Source organism: Leucoraja erinacea, chromosome 8, assembly GCF_028641065.1.
Source record: "Leucoraja erinacea ecotype New England chromosome 8, Leri_hhj_1, whole genome shotgun sequence".
NCBI lineage: Eukaryota > Metazoa > Chordata > Chondrichthyes > Rajiformes > Rajidae > Leucoraja > Leucoraja erinaceus.
The window spans coordinates 32,114,609-32,138,544 of NC_073384.1; the positions used below are offsets into that span (position 1 = coordinate 32,114,609).

Below are 23,936 nucleotides of genomic sequence, written 5' to 3' on the forward strand. Positions count from 1 at the left end.
TAATTTGTACATTGAATCAGTAGCAATTGAGGAAATTCAGAGTGTCTCCGAGGATCCTACAGTGCTTCTACGCAGCGGCGGTGGAAAGCATCTTGTCCGGGAACATTACCATCTGGTTCGGGAATTGCTCTGCCAAGGACAAGAAGGCTCTGCAGAGAGTAGTGCGTTCGGCCGAACGCACTATGGGAACTTCACTCACCCCCCTGCAGGAACTATACAACAGGAGGTGCAACTCCAGAGCAAACAAAATCATGAGAGACCTCTTCCACCCCTGCAACGGACTGTTCCAGCCGCTACGGTCAGGCAAACGCCTCCGTTGCCATGCAGTGAGAACGGAGAGGTTGAGAAGGAGTTTCTTCCCAGAGGCAATTCGGACTGTAAACGCCTTTCTCACCAGGGACTAACTCTACAGAACGTTTTTCCTTCTATTATTTATTATGTAAAAGAATATGTGTGTGTTATGATTGTGTTTATAATTTGTTGTTTTGTTGTTTGTCTTTTGCACAAAGGTCCGCGAGCATTGCCACTTTCATTTCACTGCACATCTCGTATGTGTATGTGACAAATAAACTTGACTTGATTTTGAGAGTAAGAGAATATAAAAACTGGGAAGTAATGCTGAGGCTTTATAAGGCACTGGTCAGACTGCATTTGGAGCATTGTGTGCAGTTATGATGATGGATGTGCTGGTATTGGAGGGAGTTCAGAGAAAGTTTACTAGAATGATCCCGGGGATAATGGGTTAACATATGATGAGTATTTGACGGCACTGGGCTTGTGTTCACTGGAATTTAGAATTATGAGAAGGGAACTCATTGAAATGTACCGAATAGCAAAAGACCTGGATAGAGTGGATGTGGAAAGGATGTTTCCACTAGTTCGATAAAAGGACGTACCTTTGGAAAGGAGATGAGGATGTATTTCTTTAGCCAGAGGGTGGAGAAACTATGGAATTCACTGCCACAGATGGTTGTGGAGGCCAAATCTTTGGGTATTTTTTTTAATGCAAATTGATGGGTTCTTGATTAACTAGGGTGTCAAAGGCTACAGCGAGAAGACAGGTTAATGGAGTTAAGAGGGAAAGATAGATCAGCCATGGTTCAATGGCAGAGTAGACTCAATGGGTCGAATGGCCTAATTCTGCTCTTATGATTAACAAACTAATACCTTCCTTTTTCCTGCAGTGGAAGAATCACCACATGGCAGTGAAAGTCATATTTCTCTTGGTCCAACCAAGATGCCCCATCTAAGCTAGCAGGGCATCTTGGTCGACATGGATAAGTTGGGCTGAAGGGCCTGTTTCCATGCTGTATGATTATGACTCTCTCCCGTGTCCTTAAAAAGACAGCTGGCCCTCAAGAAAAAGTTTTGCTCCTCAGTCTTTTCCCCATGATAGAGGATTCTATAATTAAAGGGCAATAGCTTAAGGGGAGAGATATGAGGGACCTCAGGGGCAACTTTTTCACTCAGAGGATAGTCCGTACCTGGAATGTGCTGCCAGTGGAAGCTATAGAAGCGGATATAATGACAACCTTTAAAAGATATTTGGACAGATATATGGATAGGAAGAGTTTAAAGGGACATGGGCCAAAGGCAGGCAAATAGAACTAGCCAAGAACACCAACTCGGTTGGCATGGACAAGGCGGACTGCAGGTCCTGATTCCCTGCCGTACAGTCCTGTGCAAGTGATCAAATGAACTGTGGGATGAAAGAACTCGACTGTGGACTGATGACTTTTGGTGCAGAGGGTAGCTGATCCTTACAGCCTGGACCATGCTTGGGTTCTCAGAGGTGACATTAACATCAAAGAGACGATTATTTGAGGAACCAAAGATCAGGAGAAGGCCATTCAGCACTTTAACCCTGTTCCACCAGTCAATTGGATTAAATCTCATCTATATCGCAATTTTGATACAAGGAACTGCAGATGCTGGTTTACAACAAAAAAAGTGCTGGAGTAACTCAGCAAGTCAGGCAGCATCTCTGGAGGACATGGACAGGTGATGTTTCGGAATGGGACCGAAGAAGGTCCCAATCAGAAATATTACCTATGCATTCCCTCCACAGATGCTGCCTGACCTGGTGAGTTCCTCCAGCATTTGGGGTTTTTATATATCAATTTAATGTCTCCGATTCCCTGGTTATCCTTACCTGACGAAGCCAAAGACATGGTAAAAGCCCCAAGACAGATGATTACGGGGAAAGGAAGATATATCCACCGGTAAATAGGTGCATATTTACCTCAATATCTGCGAGAGTTCAGGGCTCTTGTATATATACTTGTGCCGGTAGCCAAGGTCTTTGTGGAAGGGGATAAACCGCACTTTCCTGGAACTCCGAGAAGATGCAGCAATGTCATAAAGCTGCAGAGAAACAAAACAGATTCAACCAGCCAGGGTTTAGATCATTGTTTTCAAGAACTCACCTCCCACGCTCTCAGAGAACACCATAAAGTTCATTTATTGGCTCGGAAGGTGGGACACAGCCTTAAAGTGAGAAAATAAGAGAGCGCAGATCTCCTTGGGCTAAGACCAGATTTTACAGAGACTTGGAAGCTGCAAGATGGCGCCAGAACGTGGGGACTCTCTGCGTGCTGTTCCGGAAGAGGATCTATTGTACTTATATATGGTGTGATTTAATTAATAGCATGCAGGACAAGCATTTCACTGTATCTCTGTACATGTGACAATAATAAACTAAACCAATTTTCTTCATAAACTGACGGTGGTCACGGTGTTGGTACCAAAGGAGGAATAGTGAACGAGGGCAGGGAGAATGAAACTCTACGGGTGCGTGATGTCAGGTCAGATCGTCATCTCCTCACTACACATCTCTGAACATCCAGTCTCTTGATCAATGATATACTGACTTGTATCGTAGGAGTTTAAAATGAAGTCTGAATCTCAGGCACTACAAACCAGCAGCTTTGGTCCACAGGCTGAAACATTAATTAGCTCGTGATCACTGTTCTACTGGCTTGTATTTATGGTGCACTCTCACATAGAGTCAGTCATGCAGCATGGAAACAGGAACTCGCCCATGCCGACCAATATACTCTATCTACACTAGTCCCACATACCCGTGTTTGACCCATATCCCTCAAAACCTTTCCTTTCCATGTTGCTGTCCAAGTGTCTTTTAAATGCTGTTATAGTACCTGCCTCAACCACTTCCTCATGGAAGCTCGTGCCATGTAGCCACTGTGTGAGAAGGTTGCCCCTCAGTTTCCTATTAAATCTTTCCCCTGTCACCCTAAATCTGGTCAAAAGACACTGTGCATTCACCCTATCTATTACCCTCATAAGTTTTCTGGGCTCCACAATCTATTATGGATTTACTGAAGACCAGCTGAATGTCTATGGCTCTGGACTGTTTGACTATAAAAGGCTGTATTGTCAAGGGAGAAACCTTTCCAAATTACAGCTAAAAATAGATCCAATTTACTCCCCTTCAAGTGACAATCTCTAAACTTTGAGTACTTTCAGATCTTTATCCTTCCATTTCCTGTTGGAGATTTTGCAGGGAGTCTGAGTGGCAACGGGTAAATAGCTGCAAATAATAAAGTAATAACTTGGTCTTAATGAGGACACAGAACAGTACAGCACAGGAACTTGCCCTTCGGCCCACAATGTCCATGCCGAACTTGATGCCTAGACCAAATCTTATCTATCTCCACATAATCCATATCCCTCTGTTCCCTGCATATCCATGTGCCTATCCAAAAGTGATTTGAATGCCACTATCGTATCTGTCTCCACCACCACCTCCTGTACTTCATTCCAGGCACTCACCGCCTTCTGTGTAAAAAACTTGCCCTGCACATCTCCATTAAACTTTGCACCCTCTCACTTTAAAACTATTCCCTCTAGTATTTAATTTATGTATCCTGGAAAAAAAGGTTCTGACTGTCTACCATATCTAAAACTATTAATTTTATATACTTCTTCAGGTCTCCCTTCCAATGCATTCCAGAGCAAACAGTATCTGTCCAACCTCTCCCTGTAGCTAATACCCCCTTCATTCTGGTAAACCTCCTCTGCACCCTTTCCAAAGCCGCAACATCCTTCCTGTAAGGAAGCGACCAGAACTGCACGCAATAGTCCAAATGCAGCCGAACCAGAGTCCTACAAAGCTGCATCATGACTTTTATACTCAATGCCCTGTCCAATGAAGGGAAGTATAAAATGTGCCTTCTTTATTACTCTATCTACATTTTGTCACTTTCAGGATGTTATGGACTTGGGCATCAAGATCCTGCTATACACTTTTGCTGCCTCCAACATAGTTTACAGTGTACTAGGTTTACATATTCTGCTGTGCTGCAGCAAGTAAGAATTTCATTGTTCAATCTGGGACATATGACAATAAAACACTCTTGACTTAACTTTGGATCCCACCACCAGCCACATCTTCTCATCTCCACCCTTTTCTGCTTTCCGCAGAAATTGTTTCCTCCGCAACTCCCTGGTCAACTCGTTCCTTTCCACCCAAACCCCCCGTCTCCCAAGGTACCTTTCGCTGCAACCAGAGGAGATGCAACACCTGTCCCTTTACCTCCCCCCTCAACTCCATCCAAAGATCCCGACAGTCTTTTCCGGTGAGGCAGCGATTCACTTGCACCTCCTCCAACCTCATCTACTGTATCCGCTGTTCTAGGTGTCCACTTCTGTACATCAGCGAGACCAAGCGCAGGCTCGATGATCGTTTCGTTGCACACCTCCGCTCAGTCTGCCTTAACCTACCTAATCTCCCAGTTGCTCAGCACTTGACTCCCCCCTCCCATTCCCAATCTAACCTTTCTGTCCTGGGCCTCCTCCATTGTCAGAGTGAGGCCCAACGGAAATTGGATGAACAGCACCTCATATTTCACTTGGGTAGCTTACACCCCAGCGATATGAACATTGACTTCTCTAACTTCAAATAGCCCTTTCTTTCCCTCTCTCCATCCCCTCCCCTCCCAGTTCTCCCACTACATTCCATCTCTGTCCTGCCCACTCCCGACATCAGTCTGAAGAGATGTCTCAATCCGAAACGTCACCCATTCCTTCTCTCCAGAGATGCTGCCTGTCCCGGCTTACTCCAGCATTGTGTGTATTCCTGCTATACAACAATGTTTTGAAGGCTCATGCCATTTATTGTATATTTTCCCCTTACAGTCGACCTCCCAAATTGCAACATTTCACACTTGCTTGGATTAAACTCCATCTGCCATTTCTGCTCCCATTTCTGTAGCTGATCTATATCATGCTGTATAATTTGGCAGCCTTCTCACTACCCCAGCAATCCTGGCGTTGTTACACTTTCTGAACTCATTAACCCTGGCCACGCTCTCAATCATTACTACCATCAAGAAGTAGGTACACTGTGCTAAAAGGTCACTGAAAACTGTGACCTCCAGGTTCAAGAACAACTTCTTCCCAGAAACCACCATTAACATGCTAACCTCAGCAAGTATGGTCTTTTATGGATTTGTTTTGGTTGCACAACGGACTTCATCATGGTTACCGTGCATTATTGTTTTTAATTTATTGCATTATTAATTATTATATTTTTTATAACCATGTAACCATATAACAATTACAGCACGGAAACAGGCCATCTCGGCCCTACAAGTCCGTGCCGAACACTTATTTTCCCCTAGTCCCATCTACATGCACTCAGACCATAACCCTCCATTCCTTTCCCATCCATATACCATATAACCATATAACCATTTTTAAATGATAAAATCGAACCTGCCTCCACCACTTCCACTGGAAGCTCATTCCACACAGCTACCACTCTCTGAGTAACATGAGAGTGGTAGCTCATTCCACACAGCTACCACTCTGAGTAATGAAGTTCCCCCTCATGTTACCCCTAAACTTCTGTCCCTTAATTCTCAAGTTATGTCCTCTTGTTTGAATCTTCCCTACTCTCAATGGGAAAAGCTTATCCACATCAACTCTGTCTATCGCTCTCATCATTTTAAAGACCTCTCTCAAGTCCCCCCTCAACCTTCTGCGCTCCAAAGAATAAAGACCTAACTTATTCAACCTTTCTCTGTAACTTAGTTGCTGAAACCCAGGCAACATTCTAGTAAATCTCCTCTGTACTCTCTCTATTTTGTTGACATCCTTCCTGTAATTGGGTGACCAAAATTGTACACTCCAGAATTGGTCTCACCAATGCCTTGTACAATTTTAACATTACATCCCAACTTCTATACTCAATGCTCTGATTTATAAAGGCTAGCACACCAAAAGCTTTCTTTACCACCCTGTCTACAAGGGATTCCACCTTCAGGGAACTATGCACAGTTATTCCCAGATCTGTTCAACTGCATTCCTCAATTCGCTAACATTTACCATGTACGTCCTATTTTGATTTGTCCTGCCAAGATATAGCACCTCACACTTATCAGCATTAAACTCCATCTGCCATCTTTCAGCCCATTCTTCCAAATGGCCTAAATCTCTCTGTAGACGTTGGAAATCTACTTAATTATCCACAACACCACCTATCTTAGTATCATCTGCATACTTACTAATCCAATTTACCACACCATCATCCAGATCATTGATGTACATGACAAACATCAGTGGACCCAACTGACAAACAACAGTGGACCTAACACAGATCCCTGAGGCACCCCACTAGTCACTGGCCTCCAACCTGACAAACAGCCATCCACCATTAAACTCTGGCATTTCCCATTCAGCCACTGTTGAATCCATCTTGCTACTCCTGCATTAATACCCAACAATTGAACCTTCTTAACCAACCTTCCATGAGGAACCTTGTCAAAGGCCTTACTAAAGTCCATATAGCCAACATCCACTGCTTTACCCTCATCAATATCCCTAGCAACCTCTTCAAAAAATTCAAGAAGATTAGTCAAACATGACCTTCCAGGCACAAATCCATGTTGACTGTTCCTAATCAGACCCTGTTTATCCAGATGCTTATATATATTATCTCTAAGTATCTTTTCCATTAATTTGTCCACCACTGAAGTCAAACTAACAGTTCTATAATTGCTAGGTTTACTCTTAGAACCCTTTTTAAACAATGGAACAACATGCGCAGTCCATTAATCCTCCGGCACTATTCCCGTTTCTAATGACATTTGAAATATTTCTGTCATAGCCCCTGCTATTTCTACACTAACTTCCCTCAATGTCCTAGGGAATATCCTGTCAGGACCTGTAGACTTATCCACTTTTATATTTTTCAAAAGTGTCAGTACTTCTTTTTCTTTGAATCTCATAGTTTCCATAGCTACTCTACTTGTTTCCCTTACCTCACATAATTCAATATCCTTCTCCTTGGTGAATACCGAAGAAAATAAATTGTTCAATATCTCCCCCATCTCTTTTGGCTCTGCAGATAGCTGTCCACTCCGTCTCTCTAATGGACCAATTTTATCCTTCGTTATCCTTTTGCTATTAATATAGCTGTAGAAACCCTTTGGATTTACTTTCACCTTACTTGCCAAAGCAACCTCATATCTTTTAGCTTTTCTAATTTCTTTCTAGCTTTTCTAATTTCTTTCTGTACATTATTCCATTACGGGGCTGTTAAGCTGCAGCAAGCAAGAACATCATTGTTCAGTTGCCAGTACGTGTGATAATTAAACACTCAACTGGCTTGTTTCAGTGACAGAGCGGTTCGGTAACGTACCTTTCTGCCAAGGTGGAAGGGGATGACAGCATCGTCTTCTGCGTGGAGAATCAGCAACGGGCAGGTGATGTGCTGCACACTGGGGAACAACATCAAGCGGCAAAACAGTTGGCACTTAGTCATGGAGAACAGAATTGGCATAAACCAAATCCAAAATAGAAAACAACGAGGGCTGGCATTTGCTTTGTGCACAGTTCGGGCGGCACAGTGGCGCAACGTTGCTGCCTCACATGCCAGAGACCCGGGTTCGATCGGACTACAGGTGCTGTCTGTGTGGAGTTTGTAAGTTCTCCCTGTGACCGCGTGGGTTTTCCCTGGGTGGTCCGGTTTCCTCCCATACTCCAAAGACGCACAAGTTTGTAGGTTAACTGGCTTTTGTAAATTGTGATTGTTCCTAATATGTAGGGTAGTGATAGTGTACGGGGTGATTGCTGGTCAGCATAGAACTGGGGGCTGTTGGGCCTGTTTTCATACTGTATCGCTAATGTCTAAAGATTCTCTAGCGTTTAGTTTAGAGATACAGCTTGGAACGAGGTCCTTCGGCCCATCGAGTCCATGCTAATCTTCAGCAAAGATTGCAGCCAGAATTGTTGTTGCTCTGACATCAATGGGGAAGAATAAAGCAGCTTGCTTGATGCACATCAATGCGCTGAGGAATACTGAAAACTACCGACTCCTGGTGATTCCCGATACTGATTAGTGATTTATTTTAACTCGTACTACTGATTTCTGATTAATAACACATCATATTATTGATTATTGGACATTTACCCATGTGTTACTACTTAATGGGTCTACTCAGCTGCAGGAAGTAAAAATGTAATTGTTCCATTGCCTTTACATTTGACAATTAAACATCTTTGACCCTCTCAGTACATGCGTCCTTAGTTGTGCTTCAAGGAGCAGATCAGGGGGTATATCTGACTCCACGTTTCTTCAATCAATAAAGGTTTCACAGATTTCTATTGTTGCCTCTCTTCCAGTTCGTGAAACGAGACAAATGTTCAACTGGAAAGATTCATTTGATAAAGCCATCATACCAGGCATTCGGGACAATAAAACATGCACAAATAACACCAGATATATTAAATAGATAATCTATTGAGAGATCAACTTAAATCAGCAGCCTTGCATTGATGGAATACTCGATATCATGAATCCATTTCAAATGAACGTACAGCAAAACACTCACTGTTAAAGTTCCACAACCTCATGATATCCCAACAACAAACTTTTGGACCACAATGATTGTTCTAGTGCAGGAAACAGTTGTACAAGACATTGGTGAGGCCACATTTAGAGTACTGAGTTCAGTTTTTGTCACCCTGCTATAGGAAACATATTTGTCCCGTCTGAATTGAGAGCCCCTGCAGTGCTGATGATTCAAACCCTTCCAAAGTATTCACTTGTATAAATTCCATGGTGGAACAAATAGTAATAGCAAGCAGGAAAAGCATCCAAGTTTTTTAATTAAACTTTTAATAAAATGCTACTTACTTTTCATCGTTGGGAAATATAATGCCACTCTCAGTGATCGGATCAAGGAAGAACCAGTCAAATCCGGGGAGATACCTGTAGATCTGAAACACCAACAACCAGTGGCCACATCAGGGCAATTGCAACAAACCCCTACAGATATTAACAGCTAACCTTTCCAACAGGGCAAAGCTGCCCCACAGGAAGGATGAGAGGAAAAAATAAGGAGCTGCAAAAATTTCCTGCTGTCGTTATAACCTTCCCTTTTCAAGGACCAGTCAATGTAAAGAGAGTGAGTTCCAACTATTCCCCCTCAGTGTGTTTCTCATCCCGTTGGTGTCCTTTTCTTCAGGAGTTGACGATTGCCACAAGCAGTTGACCAACTCCATCGTTGGTGAGCCAGGCAAAGACCAGCAACATTAAATAGCAAACCCAGGAAGGGATAAGGAGAAACGGAATTCACAACTATGTTATAGGTTTAAGGTGCGAGGGGCAACGTTTAAAGGAGATATGTGGGCAAGATTTTTTTTATGCAGAGGATCGTGAGGGCCTGGAACATGCTGCCAGGGGTGGTGGTGGATGCTGATACGATAGTGACGTTTGAGATTTTATATTGGCATATGGATATACAGGGAATGGAGGGATATGAATTAGGTGCAGGCAGTTTAGAGTTGGTCTTGGCATCATATTCGGCACAGACATTGTGAGCCGAAGGGCCTGTCCCTTGCTGTACTGTTCTGTGTTCTACATATTTGTGTTTATTTTGCTCCTTACCTTGTTCTCCATTTCCAACACCTTCACTCCATTCCCCAGCCTTGGAATACTGTTCTCCTTTTGTTGTTTTGGGACACAAAGTCCCTTAGTGTTACAGAGCTAGACAGCACGAAAACAGGCGTTCAGCCCACCTTGCCATTCTGACCAAGTTGGCATACTGGGCTAGTCCCATTTGTCTACATTTGGTCCTTATCATTCCGAACTCTTCCTATCCATATATCTGTCCAAATGTCTTTTAAATGTCATAAATATATCTGTATGTATCTTCTATAGCTTCCTCTGGCAATTTATTCCAGAAAATGACTACCCTCCGAGTGAAAAAGATGGCCTCGAGGTCCCTCTTAAATCTCTTCCCTCTCGCCAATGCTATCTAGTTTTAGAATCCTCTACCTTGGGGAAAAAGACTGTGTGCATTCAATTTGTCCATACCCCTCATGATCTTGTACACCTCAATAGGGTCCTACACGCCAAAGAAAATAATCCCAGCCTAAACCATTTCTCTCTATTAATGAAGCTGACCTGCATTTAGACTGATTGCTGGCTTATTTCTCTAATTGAGGAGTCCATTCAGTCCACAGGAGAGTAATCCCATCAACCCCCACTCATTTTTTCCCTGTAGGCCCACAACATATTCTCTTTGCGATGCACAAAGAAAAAAAGTACCACTGCGGTTAGAGCCTCTGCCTCACGGCACAAGGAACCCGGGTTTAATCCCAACCTTGGATGTAGTCTGTGTGTAGCTTACACGTTCTCCCTGCAGCCATATATAATGTTCCTCTGGGTTTGTAGGTTAATTGGCTTCTGTAAATTGCCCCTAGTGTGTAGGGAGTGGATGAGAAGGTGGGATAACATAGAACTAGTGTGAACGGGTGATCGCTGGTCGGCATGGACTCTTGGTGGGCCGAAGGTCCTGTTTCCATGCAGTATCTTTGAATCGATCAATCAATAGGAGCAGTGGGAAGCCCACACGGACACAACTGCAGAAAGTCTATCTCGATGAAAACGGCACCAATTTTTAGATCCCTGGAAGGATGATGATGCCATAATTACACTGAATCTTACCACTGAAATAATGAATTCAACAAAGATTGAAGATGTGGACATGATATAATGATATTTTAAGAATAAGGAAGGAGTAAGCCATTTAGAACGGAGACGAGGGAACACTTTTTCTAAGAGAGTGGCGAGTCTGTGGAATTCTCTGCCTCAGAGGGCGGTGGAGGCGGGTTCTCTGGATGCTTTCAAGAGAGAGCTAGATAGGGCTCTTAAAAATAGCGGAGTCAGGGGATATGGGGAGAAGGCAGGAACGGGGTACTGATTGGGGATGATCATCCATGATCACATTGAATGGCGGTGCTGGCTCGAAGGGCTGAATGGCCTACTCCTGCACCTATTGTCTATTGATATTCCAGCCACCTTTTGACAAATTTCAACAATATATTTGGAAACTGCTTAGTGCTGTGCCTAAAGCTTCTAGAGTGTTGAGCTTCAGAACAGAAATAAATAATATCTACCATTTGAAACCCATGTAGTTTAAATATGTTATTACCATTAGATGAATACCTCTCCTGAAGTTACAGGGATTATGCAGGGTGGAGTGGAAAAGAAGGCAGCCAAGAGAACACCACTGAATACCTCATCAATATCTGAGTTTAGAGTCCAAAGAGATGACAGAGGAACAGGCTCTTCGGTCCTCAATGCCTGTGCCGAACATGATGCCAAGACCAACTATCTGCCTTCACGTGATCCGTATCCCCTCCCACATTCCCTGCACTTCCATGTGCCTATCCTAAACACCACTATCATATCTGCCTCCATCACTGACCCTGGCAGCGCATTCCAGCCAGTCACCACTCTGCATAAAAAACTTGCTCCGCACATCTCCTTTACACTTTGCCCCTCTCACCTTAAAGCTATGCCCTCTAGCCTTTCAACATTTCCATCCTGGGAACACCTACCCTATCTATGCCTCTCATAATTGTATATACTCCTATCAGGTTTCCCCACAACATTTGACATTCCCAAATCTGTCCAACCTCTCCCTGTAGTTAATACCCTTAATCCAGGCATCATTCTGGTAAACCCCCTCTGCGCCCTCTCCGAAGCCTCCACATCCTTCTTGTAATGGGGCAAACAGAACTGCACACAATACTCCAGAAATATCTTTCCTGTTGTTATCTGTTGGTGAAAGCAATGCCAGTGACTGGCCTCTCTCAGCCTCGCTGCCCTGCAGCCCAGGGCCTCTGCAATCCCTGCCTTAACCGTCTCTGCCCTTAAAATCACTGCCTGTGTCCAAGCTTTTAGTTACCTTCCCTCAGTCTTGTTTTTTAACAGGACAGAGACAAATATTGTGGTAAAATACCCCCATGTTGCAACATGTGACACTTCACTATTTTTTTAATTAATTGTAGGATTGAGGGAGTGATTTCCGTCAGAAGGTAGCTGGATAAATGTCCGTAATGTAAAACGAATCACTTTTCAAAGTTTATTTTCAATCAAACAGTGCAGAAGCAAACAGAGTTTTCCAATCAAATTTCTGGCCTTTTTTTGCATAAAGGGCGTTAAATTGCTCCTTTTAGTTTAGTTCAATCAATGTCAGAGGTAATCTATGGATTCCTTTCCTACAGTGCATAGTTTAAGACTTTGCTTAAAGTAACGTGTGGCTTACCAGTGAAAAAGGGTGGCTTTTGGCTTCCTCCCGAATGTTAGTGAAAGGAGATTCCAGCATTAAGGCACCTGGAGGGGTATCTAAGAGTGAAAGGATTAACATTTTATAGTCTGGCTACAACAGATGAAAAGTCACACAGCATTCATTAGTACAGTACCAAACTCTCATCGCCCTTGGAACAAACTCCATCAGCAACTTGCAACAGATCAGCTATTTCTGGTTAAAAAAAGGACACAAAGTGCTGGAGTAACTCAGCGGGTCAGGCAGCGTCTCTGGAGAATATGGATAGATGACGTTTTCGGGTCAGGACCATTTAGATTGTTCACGTTCTCCAGAGATGGTGCCTGACCAGCTGAGTTACTCCAGCACTGCGTGTTTTTATTTTGTAAACCCAGTTTCTGCAGTTCCTTGTTTCTACCGTTATTTCTGGTTCTGTACCTTGCAGGATACTTCACATGAACTTCAACACAAAACACATCTGCTGCCAATGTATAATTGAAGCACATTACAGTATTTTACAATATAATTTACATATAATCCGGGGGCGCTGTCTTGTGTACGGTTGCCCAGCCAGCAGCTGTCCTGTCCTTTCATCTTTTTTCCTTATTTTTAGTTAGTTTAGTGTTTTGTTTTAGGAGTTCTAGCTTTTTTTTGTGTGTGGGGGGGGGGGGGGGGGGGGGGGGGGGGGGGGGGGGGGGGGGGGGGGGGGGGGTGGGGGGGGGGGGGGGGGGGGAAACTAATTTTCAGGGTCCCCACCTGGTCGGAGATGCAGCTTTTCTCCGGGCTGCACTCTCGACCCGTCCTCGCGGCCTAACAGTGGGCCTGGAGCGGCGTTCCTGAGGGGATCGCCCAGAACCTCGGCATCGGCATCGGCGGCATCGGCACCAGCGGCATCGGCACCGGCGGCGGCACCGGCGGCACCGTCATCGGCGGAGCTGCGGGTCTGAGGACGGCGGTGCAGCGCTGGAGCGCCATTGCGGGGCGGGCGGTGCCTTGCCTGGGTCGCTGAGCTGGAACTGCGGTGAGCTGGGTCCGTTGCGGAGCTGCGGGTCTGTGGAGCGGCTGCGGGCGGCGGCGCTGAACTTTCCATCGGGAGCCTGGAATCTCTCGATGAGATTGCCAGTTGAGCTCCATTCGGCGCGGCCTTGTCGGCTCCGGAAGCCACGGTCTCGAGTAAGGAGGCGGCCGTTTCCAGGGTTCCCATGCCGCTGAGAGGACTCTCCCGACGCCGGAACAACATCACCCGGCAAGAACGGCCTGGAACATCGGGCCTCCGTAGAGGCAACTGTGGAGGCCTCAATTGGCCCGACTATGGGGGAACTGGGGTCGGGGACTGGACTTTGTGCCTTCCCTCATAATTGGAACCATTGTGGGGGGATGGTTTCATGTTAAAGTTCTTTAGTATTGTCATGTTTGTATTCTTTTTTTTATGTGCTGCATTGGCATAACAAATTCCACCAGCCTGGCTGTGTGGTCATTAAAAGAATATCAATATCAATATCAATAATATTTGCCACTTCTCTCCATCTGAAACAAGTATACACAAGAAACTGCAGATGCTGGAATCTTGAGAAATTTAAAAAAAAAACATACTACTGGAGAAACTCAGCAGGTCAGGCAGTATCCTCAGTATGAAGAAGGGTCCCGACCCGAAACATCATCTGTCCATTCCTTCCACCGATGCTGCCTGACCCGCTGAGTTACTCCAGCACTTTGTTTATATGATCATAAACTTATTGTTTCCTTAAAAGAGTCCTCTGTGGCCACAATGCAAGCAATAACTTCACAATTATTGTGAACATTCTGAGCTTCCTTAGTGGACATTTTGAGATGAATAAAAGGAATGGTGCAAACAATGGGGAAATGGTGCAGGAGGCTGAGGGGTGATGTATAGAGGAGGGTTCAAATCATGAGTGGATTAGATAGGGTGGATGCAGTCTTTTACCAGAGAGGAGAATCAAGAACTCAAGCGCGTAGGTTTAAGGTGAGAGGGGCAAAATTTAATCAGAATCTGTGGGACAACTTTTTCCATACAAAGGGCCGTGGGTATATGGAACGAGCTGCCAGAGGAGGTAGTTGAGGCAGGGACTATCACAACATTTAAAAGACACTTGTGCAGATACATGGACAGGGAAGGTTTAGAGGGGTATGAGCCAAAACCCAGCAACTGGGACGAGTGTAGATGGGGCATCCTGGTCGTCATAGACGTGTTGGGACGAAGAGCTTTTTTCCCATATTGCATAACTCGACGACATAAAAGTTTGAACTGTGGTTCGATATGTGGTCACTAGGTGGCCCCAATCATGCACGTGCATAATTTTCATTGCAAAGTACAATACCGCAGATGTTGGAAAACCGTGGAACAGAAAATGCAGGAACCACTCAGCGGATTAAGGGAGAGAAACAAAGTGACCCAAAATATAGATGGTTGAACTAGGATAAGTCCAACAGCCTAGTTGCCCTACTAGTTCCACTGTTAGCACTCTTGCATCCATCTTGTCAGCACATCTTCCCAGGCTAACAATGGGCAATTGTGGACTCCATCCTTCCTGAGGTCATGTGTTGCCAGCCCTGCTTTTATTTTATTTGTTCTTTTCTCGCCTCCTCACCTCCAGCACCACCCCACTATCTTTCAGTCTGAAGAAACGTTTCGACCAAAAACATTGCCTATTCCTTTTTTCCAGAGACGCCGCCTGGTACGCAGAGTTACTCCAGCATTTTATGTCTATCTTCGGAATAAACCAGCATCTGCACTTCCTTCCTGTAGCCTTTCTAATTTATATGCACTATATGATCTTGCATGTAGATACCATTGATTGATAAACATGCCTCCTTATATACAATAGTGAATAAGATCACTGTTGCTAATTTGTGCCTTAGGACCTTACACGGAATTTGAGTTCATATGAATGCTGTTACCATTGATTTGATTTACAAACTAAACTTTGTATCAAGCTGATTTTTGGTCATCAGATATTGCAGCAGGATCTCAATCAGGCGGGCTGAGGAATGGTTAATGGAATTTAATGCAGATAAAAAAGTGCGAGGTTTTGCATTTTGGGAAGTCAAACCAGAGCAGGGCCTTCACTGTGAATGGCAGAGCCATGGGGAGTGTTGCAGAGCAGAGGGATCTAGGAATGCAGGTACAAAGTTCTGTCTCATGTAGATAGGGTGGTCAAGAAGGCTTACAGCACATTGGCCTTCATCAGTCAGGTATTGCGTATAGAAGATGGGAGGTTATGTTACAGTTGTACATGACATTGGTGAAGCCACAATTGGACTACTGTGTTAAGTTTTGGTCACCCTGTTATAGTTCATAAGTTGTAGGAGTACAATTAGGCAACATTGGCCCATCGGGTCCACTCCACCATTCAATCATGGCTGATCGTTGCCTGCATTTTCCTGCCTTCTCCCCATAACCCTTGACACCCATTCTAATCATGAAGGAAATATGTCGTTAATCTGGAAAGGGTGCAGTAAAGATTTATGAAGATGTTGATAGGACTCAAGTGACTGAGCTATAAAGAGAGGTTGACGAGGCTAGGACTTTACTCCTTGGTGTGCAGGAGGATGAGGTGTGATCTTATAGAGGTGTATAAGACCATGGGAGGAATAGATAGGGTAGATGCACAGTCTTTTACCCAAAGTAGAGGAATCAAGAACCAGAGGACAGAAGTTTAAGGTGAGGGTGGAAATGTTCAATAGGAACCCGAGGAGCAACTTTTTGTTTTAAGTACTACACAAATAGTGATGGGTACATGGAATGAGCTGTCAGAGGAGGTAGTTGAGGCAGGTGCTATCGCAACAACATAAAATATATTTAGACAGGCACATGGATAAGAAATGTTTAGAGGGATATGGGTCAAACACGGGTATTTGGGACGAATGTGGATTGGGCATGTTGGTCGATGTTGGTCAGTTAGGCTGAACAGCCTGTTTCCACACCGCATGACTACAGACCCAAGCAGATCAATACTGATGTAAATAAATCAAAGGCCTGGGACTAATCTCTGTAATGCTGGAAATTGCAAGAATCAAGAAAAGAAGGGATGGTCACAAGAACTTAAAGACAATGTTAATTGAAGCAACTTACCTTTTTCGCACAGCTGCCGTACAACATTGGTGGCAACACTGAAATAAATGAGAAGTTATATTCTACTTTTAACATCTGGCATCGCACTGCTTATGCAGAACAGAATAAAGTTTTACAAAGCAGTTGATAATCTAGCTCCCAACATCTGTGCTTACCTTCCCACCTTTCACATCCCCTGCCACCTCAAGCATTTAACCACTCATTGTTAAAAATACCAAATCATTTTTATTAGCCAGTTCAGTGCAAGAAATTAGTTATTTTTGTTAACCAATTCAGTGGAAGAAAAAGTGCAAAAAATGCTCCAGCATGCTCTGCCCCTCATCCCAGGGGCTGAAGTGGGGATTGTTAATAGCCACGTGTGTGCCTGCCATTCACCATTCATTCTGTCATTAGCCAATTTGCCCAGGAACTGCACCACATCCAGGCTTGGGCTGAGAAATGGCAAGTAACATGGGGAGGCTTTGGAGAGGGGACAGAGGGCATTTACAAGAATGCTGCCTGGATTAGAGGGTATTAGCTAGTTGGACAGACTTGGATTGTTCTCTCTGGAAAGCCAGTGGTTGAGGGGATACCTGATGGAAGTATATAATTTTATGAGAGGCATAGATAGGGTAGGCAGTCAGAACCTTTTTTGAAGGGTGGAAATTTTATAACTAGAGGGCATAGCTTTAAGGTGAGAGGGAAAAGTTTAAAGGAATGTGCAGGGCAAGTTTTATTTTTTACACAGAGGGTAAACTTCCCGATGGCTATTAAACTGTACAACTCCACCCCCTTCTGTAATGGGGTAGACTGATACCGACTCCCCCCGCCCCACCCCCCCCCCCCAATCTTTGCACATGCCCAATCCTTTCCACTCATCACTTCAATTTAATATAACCATATAACCATATAACAATTACAGCACGGAAACAGGCCATCTCGGCCCTACAAGTCCGTGCCGAACAACTTTTTTTCCCTTAGTCCCACCTGCCTGCACTCATACCATAACCCTCCATTCCCTTCTCATCCATATGCCTATCCAATTTATTTTTAAATGATTCCAATGAACCTGCCGACACCACTTCCACTGGAAGCTCATTCCACACCGCTACCACTCTCTGAGTAAAGAAGTTCCCCCCTCATATTACCCCTAAACTTCTGTCCCTTAATTCTGAAGTAATGTCCTCTTGTTTGAATCTTCCCTATTCTCAAAGGGAAAAGCTTGTCCACATCAACTCTGTCTATCCCTCTCATCATTTTAAAGACCTCTATCAAGTCCCCCCTTAACCTCTGCGCTCCAGAGAATAAAGACCTAACTTATTCAACCTATCTCTGTAACTTAGTTGTTCATCACCAGCCTTAATGACTACCGTCCTGTGGCCCTCACTCCGGTAATCACGAAGTGCTTCGAGAGATTGGTCCTCCAGCACATCAAGGACTATCTACCACCAGACTTCGACCCCCACCAATTCGCCTATCGCCAAAACAGATCCACAGAAGACGCCATTACCGTAGCTCTCCACTCTGTGCTGAGCCATCTGGAGCAGGGGCAGAGCTACGTCCGGATGCTCTTTGTGGATTATAGCTCAGCTTTCAATACAATCGTTCCGGACATTCTCATTGGTAAACTGGTCACTCTCGGCCTCCCCACTCTCACATGTGCCTGGATAAAAGATTTCCTCACCAACCAGCCCCAGACTGTGAGACTCGGCCCCCACCTCTCCTCCACTCGCAGGTTGAGTACCGGCTCCCCACAGGACTGTGTGCTAAGCCCCCTCTTTTACGGTCTCTACACCTACGACTGTAGTCCGGCCCACAGCAACAACCGCATCGTCAAATTTGCTGACGACACTACTGTAGTCGGACTTATTTCAAAGGGAGACGAGGCAGCCTACAGAGAGGAAGTCCTGAAGTTGACAACCTGGTGCTCAGAAAACAATCTGGCTCTGAACACCAGGAAAACAAAAGAGCTCATTGTCGACTTCAGGAGGCACAGCACCGACTTAGTCCCCCTACACATCAACGGCGAGTGTGTGGAGAGGGTCAACACCTTCCGGTTTCTCGGCGTCCATATCGCTGCTGATATCTCCTGGACAGACAACACGACAGCGGTCATCAAGAAGGCTCAGCAGCGGCTGCACTTCCTGAGGGTCCTCAGGAAGCACAACCTGCACTCTAACCTGCTGCTGACCTTCTACCGCTCGTCCATCGAGAGCCTGCTGACATACTGCATTACAGCATGGTATGGCAGCTGCACCATGGCAGACAGGGAGAGGCTTCAGAGGGTAACTAGGACAGCGCAGAAGATCATTGGTTGCCCTCTCCCCTCCCTGATGGATATCTACACCTCCCGCTGCCTTAGCAGGGCAAAGAAGATCATCAAAGACAGCTCCCATCCTGCGTTTGGACTGTTCGACCTGCTGCCCTCTGGAAGGCGCTATAGGTGCATCAAATCCAGGACAAATAGACTCAGAAATAGTTGTTTTCCGAAAATTATAACTACTCTTAATTCAAATTCACACATGCACTGACTTCACAGCCCAACACCCGGACTTCCATCTGTATATATGTATATAGCGCCGCAGAATTGTGCACCTATCCCCCCCCACACCCCCCCCAACTCCCCTCTGTTTTTTTGTTTTTTCTGGTTCTTGTTTTTTGTACTAAATTATATGTATGCACTGAGTACGAGCAGCTTTCAATTTCACTGTACATGTATAGTGACAATAAATGGCATATCTATATCTGTTGAAACCCAGGCAACATTCTAGTAAATCTCTTCTGAACTCTCTCTATTTTGTTGACATCCTTCCTATAATTGGGCGACCGAAATTGTACACCATACTCCAGATTTGTTCTCACCAATGCCTTGTACAATTTTAACATTACATCCCAGCTTCTATGCTCAATGCTCTGATTTATAAAGGCTAGCATACCAAAAGCTTTCTTTACCACCCTATCTATATGAGATTCCACCTTCAAGGAACTATGCACGGTTATTCCCAGATCCCTCTGTTCAACTGTATTCTTCAATTCCCTACCATTTACCATGTACGTCCTATTTTGATTTGTCCTGCCAAGGTGTAGCACCTCACATTTATCAGCATTAAACTCCATCTGCCATCTTTCAGCCCATTTTTCCAAATGGCCTAAATCACTCTGTAGACTTTGGAAATCCTCTTCATTATCCACAACACCACCTATCTTGGTATCATCTGCATACTTACTAATCCAATTTACCACCCCTTCATCCAGATCATTGATGTACATGACAAACAACAAAGGACCCAACACAGATCCCTGAGGCACCCCACTAGTCACCTGCCTCCAACCCGACAAACAGCCATCCACCATTACCCTCTGGCTTCTCCCATTCAGCCACTGTTGAATCCATCTTGCTATTCCGGCATTTATACCCAACAGTTTAACCTTCTTAACCAACCTTCCATGAGGAACCTTGTCAAAGGCCTTACTGAAGTCCATATAGACAACATCCACTGCTTTACCCTCGTCAATTTCCCTAGTAACCTCTTCAAAAAATTCAAGAAGATTAGTCAAACATGACCTTCCAGGCACAAATCCATGTTGACTGTTCTTAATCAGACCCTATTTATCCAGATGCTTATATATATTATCTCTAAGTATCTTTTCCATTAAGTTGCCCATCACTGAAGTCAAACTAACAGGTCTATAATTGCTAGGTTTACTCTTAGAACCCTTTTTAAACAATGGAACAACATGCGCAGTACGCCAATCCTCGGGGACTATTTCCGTTTCTAATGACATTTGAAATATTTCTGTCATAGCCCCGGCTATTTCTACACTAACTTCCCTCAATGTCCTAGGGAATATCCTGTCAGGACCTGGAGACTTATCCACTTTTATATTTTTCAAAAGTGTCAGTACTTCTTTTACTTTGAAACTCATAGTATCCATAGCTACTCTACTCGTTTCCCTTACCTCACATAATTCAATATCCTTCTCCTTGGTGAATACCGAAGAAAAGAAATTGTTCAATATCTCCCCCATCTCTTTTGGCTGTGCAGATAGCTTCCCACTCTGTCTCTCCAATGGACCAATTTTATCCCTCGTTATCCTTTTGCTATTAATATAGCTGTAGAAACTCTGTCGATTTACTTTCACCTTACTTGCCAAAGCAACCTCATATCTTCTTTTAGCTTTTCTAATTTCTTTCTTAAGATTTTTTTTACATTCCTTATACTCCTCAAGCACCTCATTTACTTCATGCTGCCTATAATTATTGTAGATCTCCCTCTTTTTCCGAACAAGATGTCCAATTTCCCTTGAAAACCAGGGCTCTTTCCAATTTTTACTGTTTCCTTTCAACCGAACAGGAACATAAAGATTCTGTACTCTTAAAATTTCCCCTTTAAATGTCCTCCATTTCTCTTCTACATCTTTCCCATAAAACAAACTGTCCCAGTTCGCTCCTTTTAAATCATCTCGCATCTCATCAAAGTTAGCCTTTCTCCAATCAAAAATCTCAACCCTAGGTCCAGTTCTGACCATCTCCATAATTATATTGAAACTAATGGTATTGTGATCACTGGACCCGAAGTGCTCCCCAACGCATACCTCCGCCACCTGTCCCGTCTCATTTCCTAACAGGAGGTCCAGCACTGCCCCTCCTCTAGTAGGTACCTCCATGTATTGCTGCAAAAAACTATCCTGCACACATTTTACAAACTCCAAACCATCCAGCCCATTTACAGAATGTGTTTCCCAGTCGATGTGTGGAAAGTTGAAATCTCCCACAATCACCACCTTGTGCTTACTACTAATATCTGCTATCTCCTTACATATTTGCTCTTCCAATTCTCGTTCCCCACTCGGCGGTCTATAATACACCCCCATAAGTGTTGCTACACCTTTCCCACTTCTCAGTTCCACCCAAATAGCCTCCCTAGATGAGCCCTCCAATCTATCCTGCCAAAGCACTGCTGTAATATCTTCCCTGACTAGCAATGCAACACCAATTCTATCACACCTGAAGCAATGAAATCCTGGAATATTTAGTTTCCAATCACAGCCCTCCTGCAACCATGTTTCACTGATCGCCACAATGTTTCATGTATTGTGTGTTTTTATGATTGTTGGCAGATCAATTTTTCTCCTGAGATAATTAAATTTCTATCGTATCGTATTGTATCGATTGGTGCCTGGAACGTGCTGCCAGGGGTAGTAGTGGAGGCAGATACAATGGGGTTGAAGAGGCTTTTAGATCGATACATGGAAATGCAGGAAATGTAGGGATATGGACCATGAGGGAAAGGTCACGACTTGCTGTCTTTAGTGGCCTTGCACCCTGCTTGAAATGGCATGAAACTGCACTTGAATTTGGTGGCCTGGAGGCAGAAAAGGTTAATCTTGGCATCATGTTCAGCACAGAGATTAAGGGTCTGTTCCTGTGCTGTCCAGTGTCCGACGCCCTGCACCATATTCACACTGCACATGCACTGAACATGGGCCATCAACACCAGTCTAACCATCTCCCTTGGCATTTGACACCATTACTATCATTGAATCCTTTACCACCAGCATAGAATCATAGAAAAATAGGTGCAGGAGTAGGCCATTTGGCCTTTCGAGCCAGCACGCCATTAAATATGATCATGGCTGATCATCTCAAAGCAGTACTCCGTTCCTGCTTTTTCCCCCATATCCCTTAATTCCTTTAGCCCTAAGAGCTAAATCTAACTCTCTCTTGAAAACATCCAGTGGATTGGCCTCCACAGCCTTCTCTGGCAGAGAAATCCACAGATTCACAACTCCCTGGGTGAAGAGTTTTTTCCTCATCTCAGTCCTAAATGGCCTACCCCTTATTCTTAAACTGTGACCCCTGGTTCTGGACTCCGCCAACATTGGGGACATTTTTCTTCATCTAACCTGTCCAATCCTATAAGAATTTTATATGTTTCTATAAGATTCCCTCTCATCCTTCTAAATTCCTGCGAATACAAGGCCAGTCGACCCATTCTTTCATCATACGTTAGTCCCGCCATCCCGGGAATTAACCTCCATCAATCGCAATAATGTCCTTCCTCAAATTAGGAAACCAAAATTGCACACAATACTCCAGGTGCAGTCTCACCAGGGCCCTGTGCAACTGCAGTAGGACCTCCTTGCTCCCAAACCCAAATCCTCTCGCAATGAAGGCCAACATGCTATTAGCTTTCTTCACTGTCTGCTGTACCTGAATGCTTACTTTCAGTGACTGATGTACAAGCACACCCAGGTCTTGTTGCACCTCCCCTTTTCCTAATCTGACACCATTCAGATAATAATCTGCCTTCCTGTTCTAGCCACCAAAGTGGATAACCTCACATTTATCCACATTATACTGCATCTGCCATGCTTCTGCCCACTCATTCAACCTACCCAAGTCACCCTGCAGCCTCACAGCATCCTCATCGCAGCTCACACTACCACCCCACTTTGTGTCATCCACAAACATGAAGATGTCACATTTAATTCCCACATCTAAATCGTTAATATATATTGTAAATAACTGTGGTCCCAACACGAGTCTTACGGCACCCCACTAGTCACTGCCTGCCATTCTGAAAAGGACCTGTTAATTCCTACTCTTTGCTTCCTGTCTGTCAACCAGTTCTCTATCCATGTCAATACCCTACCCCTAATACCATGTGCTCTCTTTTTGCACACTAATCTCTTGTGGAATTCGTCAAAGACTTTTTGAAAGTCCAGATACACCACATCCACCGATTCTCCCTTATCCATTCTACTTGTTATATCGTCAAAGAATTCCAAATTAGTCAAGCATGATTTCTCCTTCATAAATCCATGCTGACTTTGACTGATCCTGTCACTGCTTTCCAAATGCGCTGCTATAATATCTTTAACAACCGACTCAAGCATCTTCCCCACTACCGATGTAAGGCTAACTGGTCTATGATTCCCTGTTTTCTCTCTTCCTCCTTTCTTAAAAAGTGGAATGACATTGGCTACCCTTCAGTCCACAGGCACTGATCCAGAGTCGAGAGAACATTGGAAAAGGATCACCAATGCATCCACGATTTCTAGGGTCACCTCCTTGAATACTCTGGGATGCAGACCATCAGGCACTGAAGATTTATCTGCCTTCAGTCCCAATAGTTTACCTAACACTATTTCCTGACTAATGTGGATTCACTTCAGTTCCTCCCTCCCACTAGATCCACGGTCCCAAGTATTTCTGGGAGATTGTTTGTGTCTTCCTCAGTGAAGGCAGAACCAAAGTATTTGTTTATCCGTTCTGCCAT

General features: G+C 44.3%; 1 protein-coding gene across 3 annotated transcripts in view; it reads right to left on the minus strand.

Annotated features, from left to right (window-relative positions):
- abhd12 (abhydrolase domain containing 12, lysophospholipase) overlaps nt 1-23,936 on the minus strand; it is a 116,709-nt gene that overhangs the window by 12,762 nt on the left and 80,011 nt on the right. For all 3 annotated transcript variants that reach the window (XM_055639334.1, XM_055639335.1, XM_055639333.1), the window contains 5 exons: nt 16,675-16,712; nt 12,582-12,661; nt 9,161-9,243; nt 7,664-7,742; nt 2,243-2,364 (listed from right to left, as the gene is read on the minus strand). In XM_055639334.1, coding sequence (XP_055495309.1) covers nt 2,243-2,364; nt 7,664-7,742; nt 9,161-9,243; nt 12,582-12,661; nt 16,675-16,712 — 402 coding nt within the window. The remainder of the gene's footprint in view (nt 1-2,242; nt 2,365-7,663; nt 7,743-9,160; nt 9,244-12,581; nt 12,662-16,674; nt 16,713-23,936) is intronic.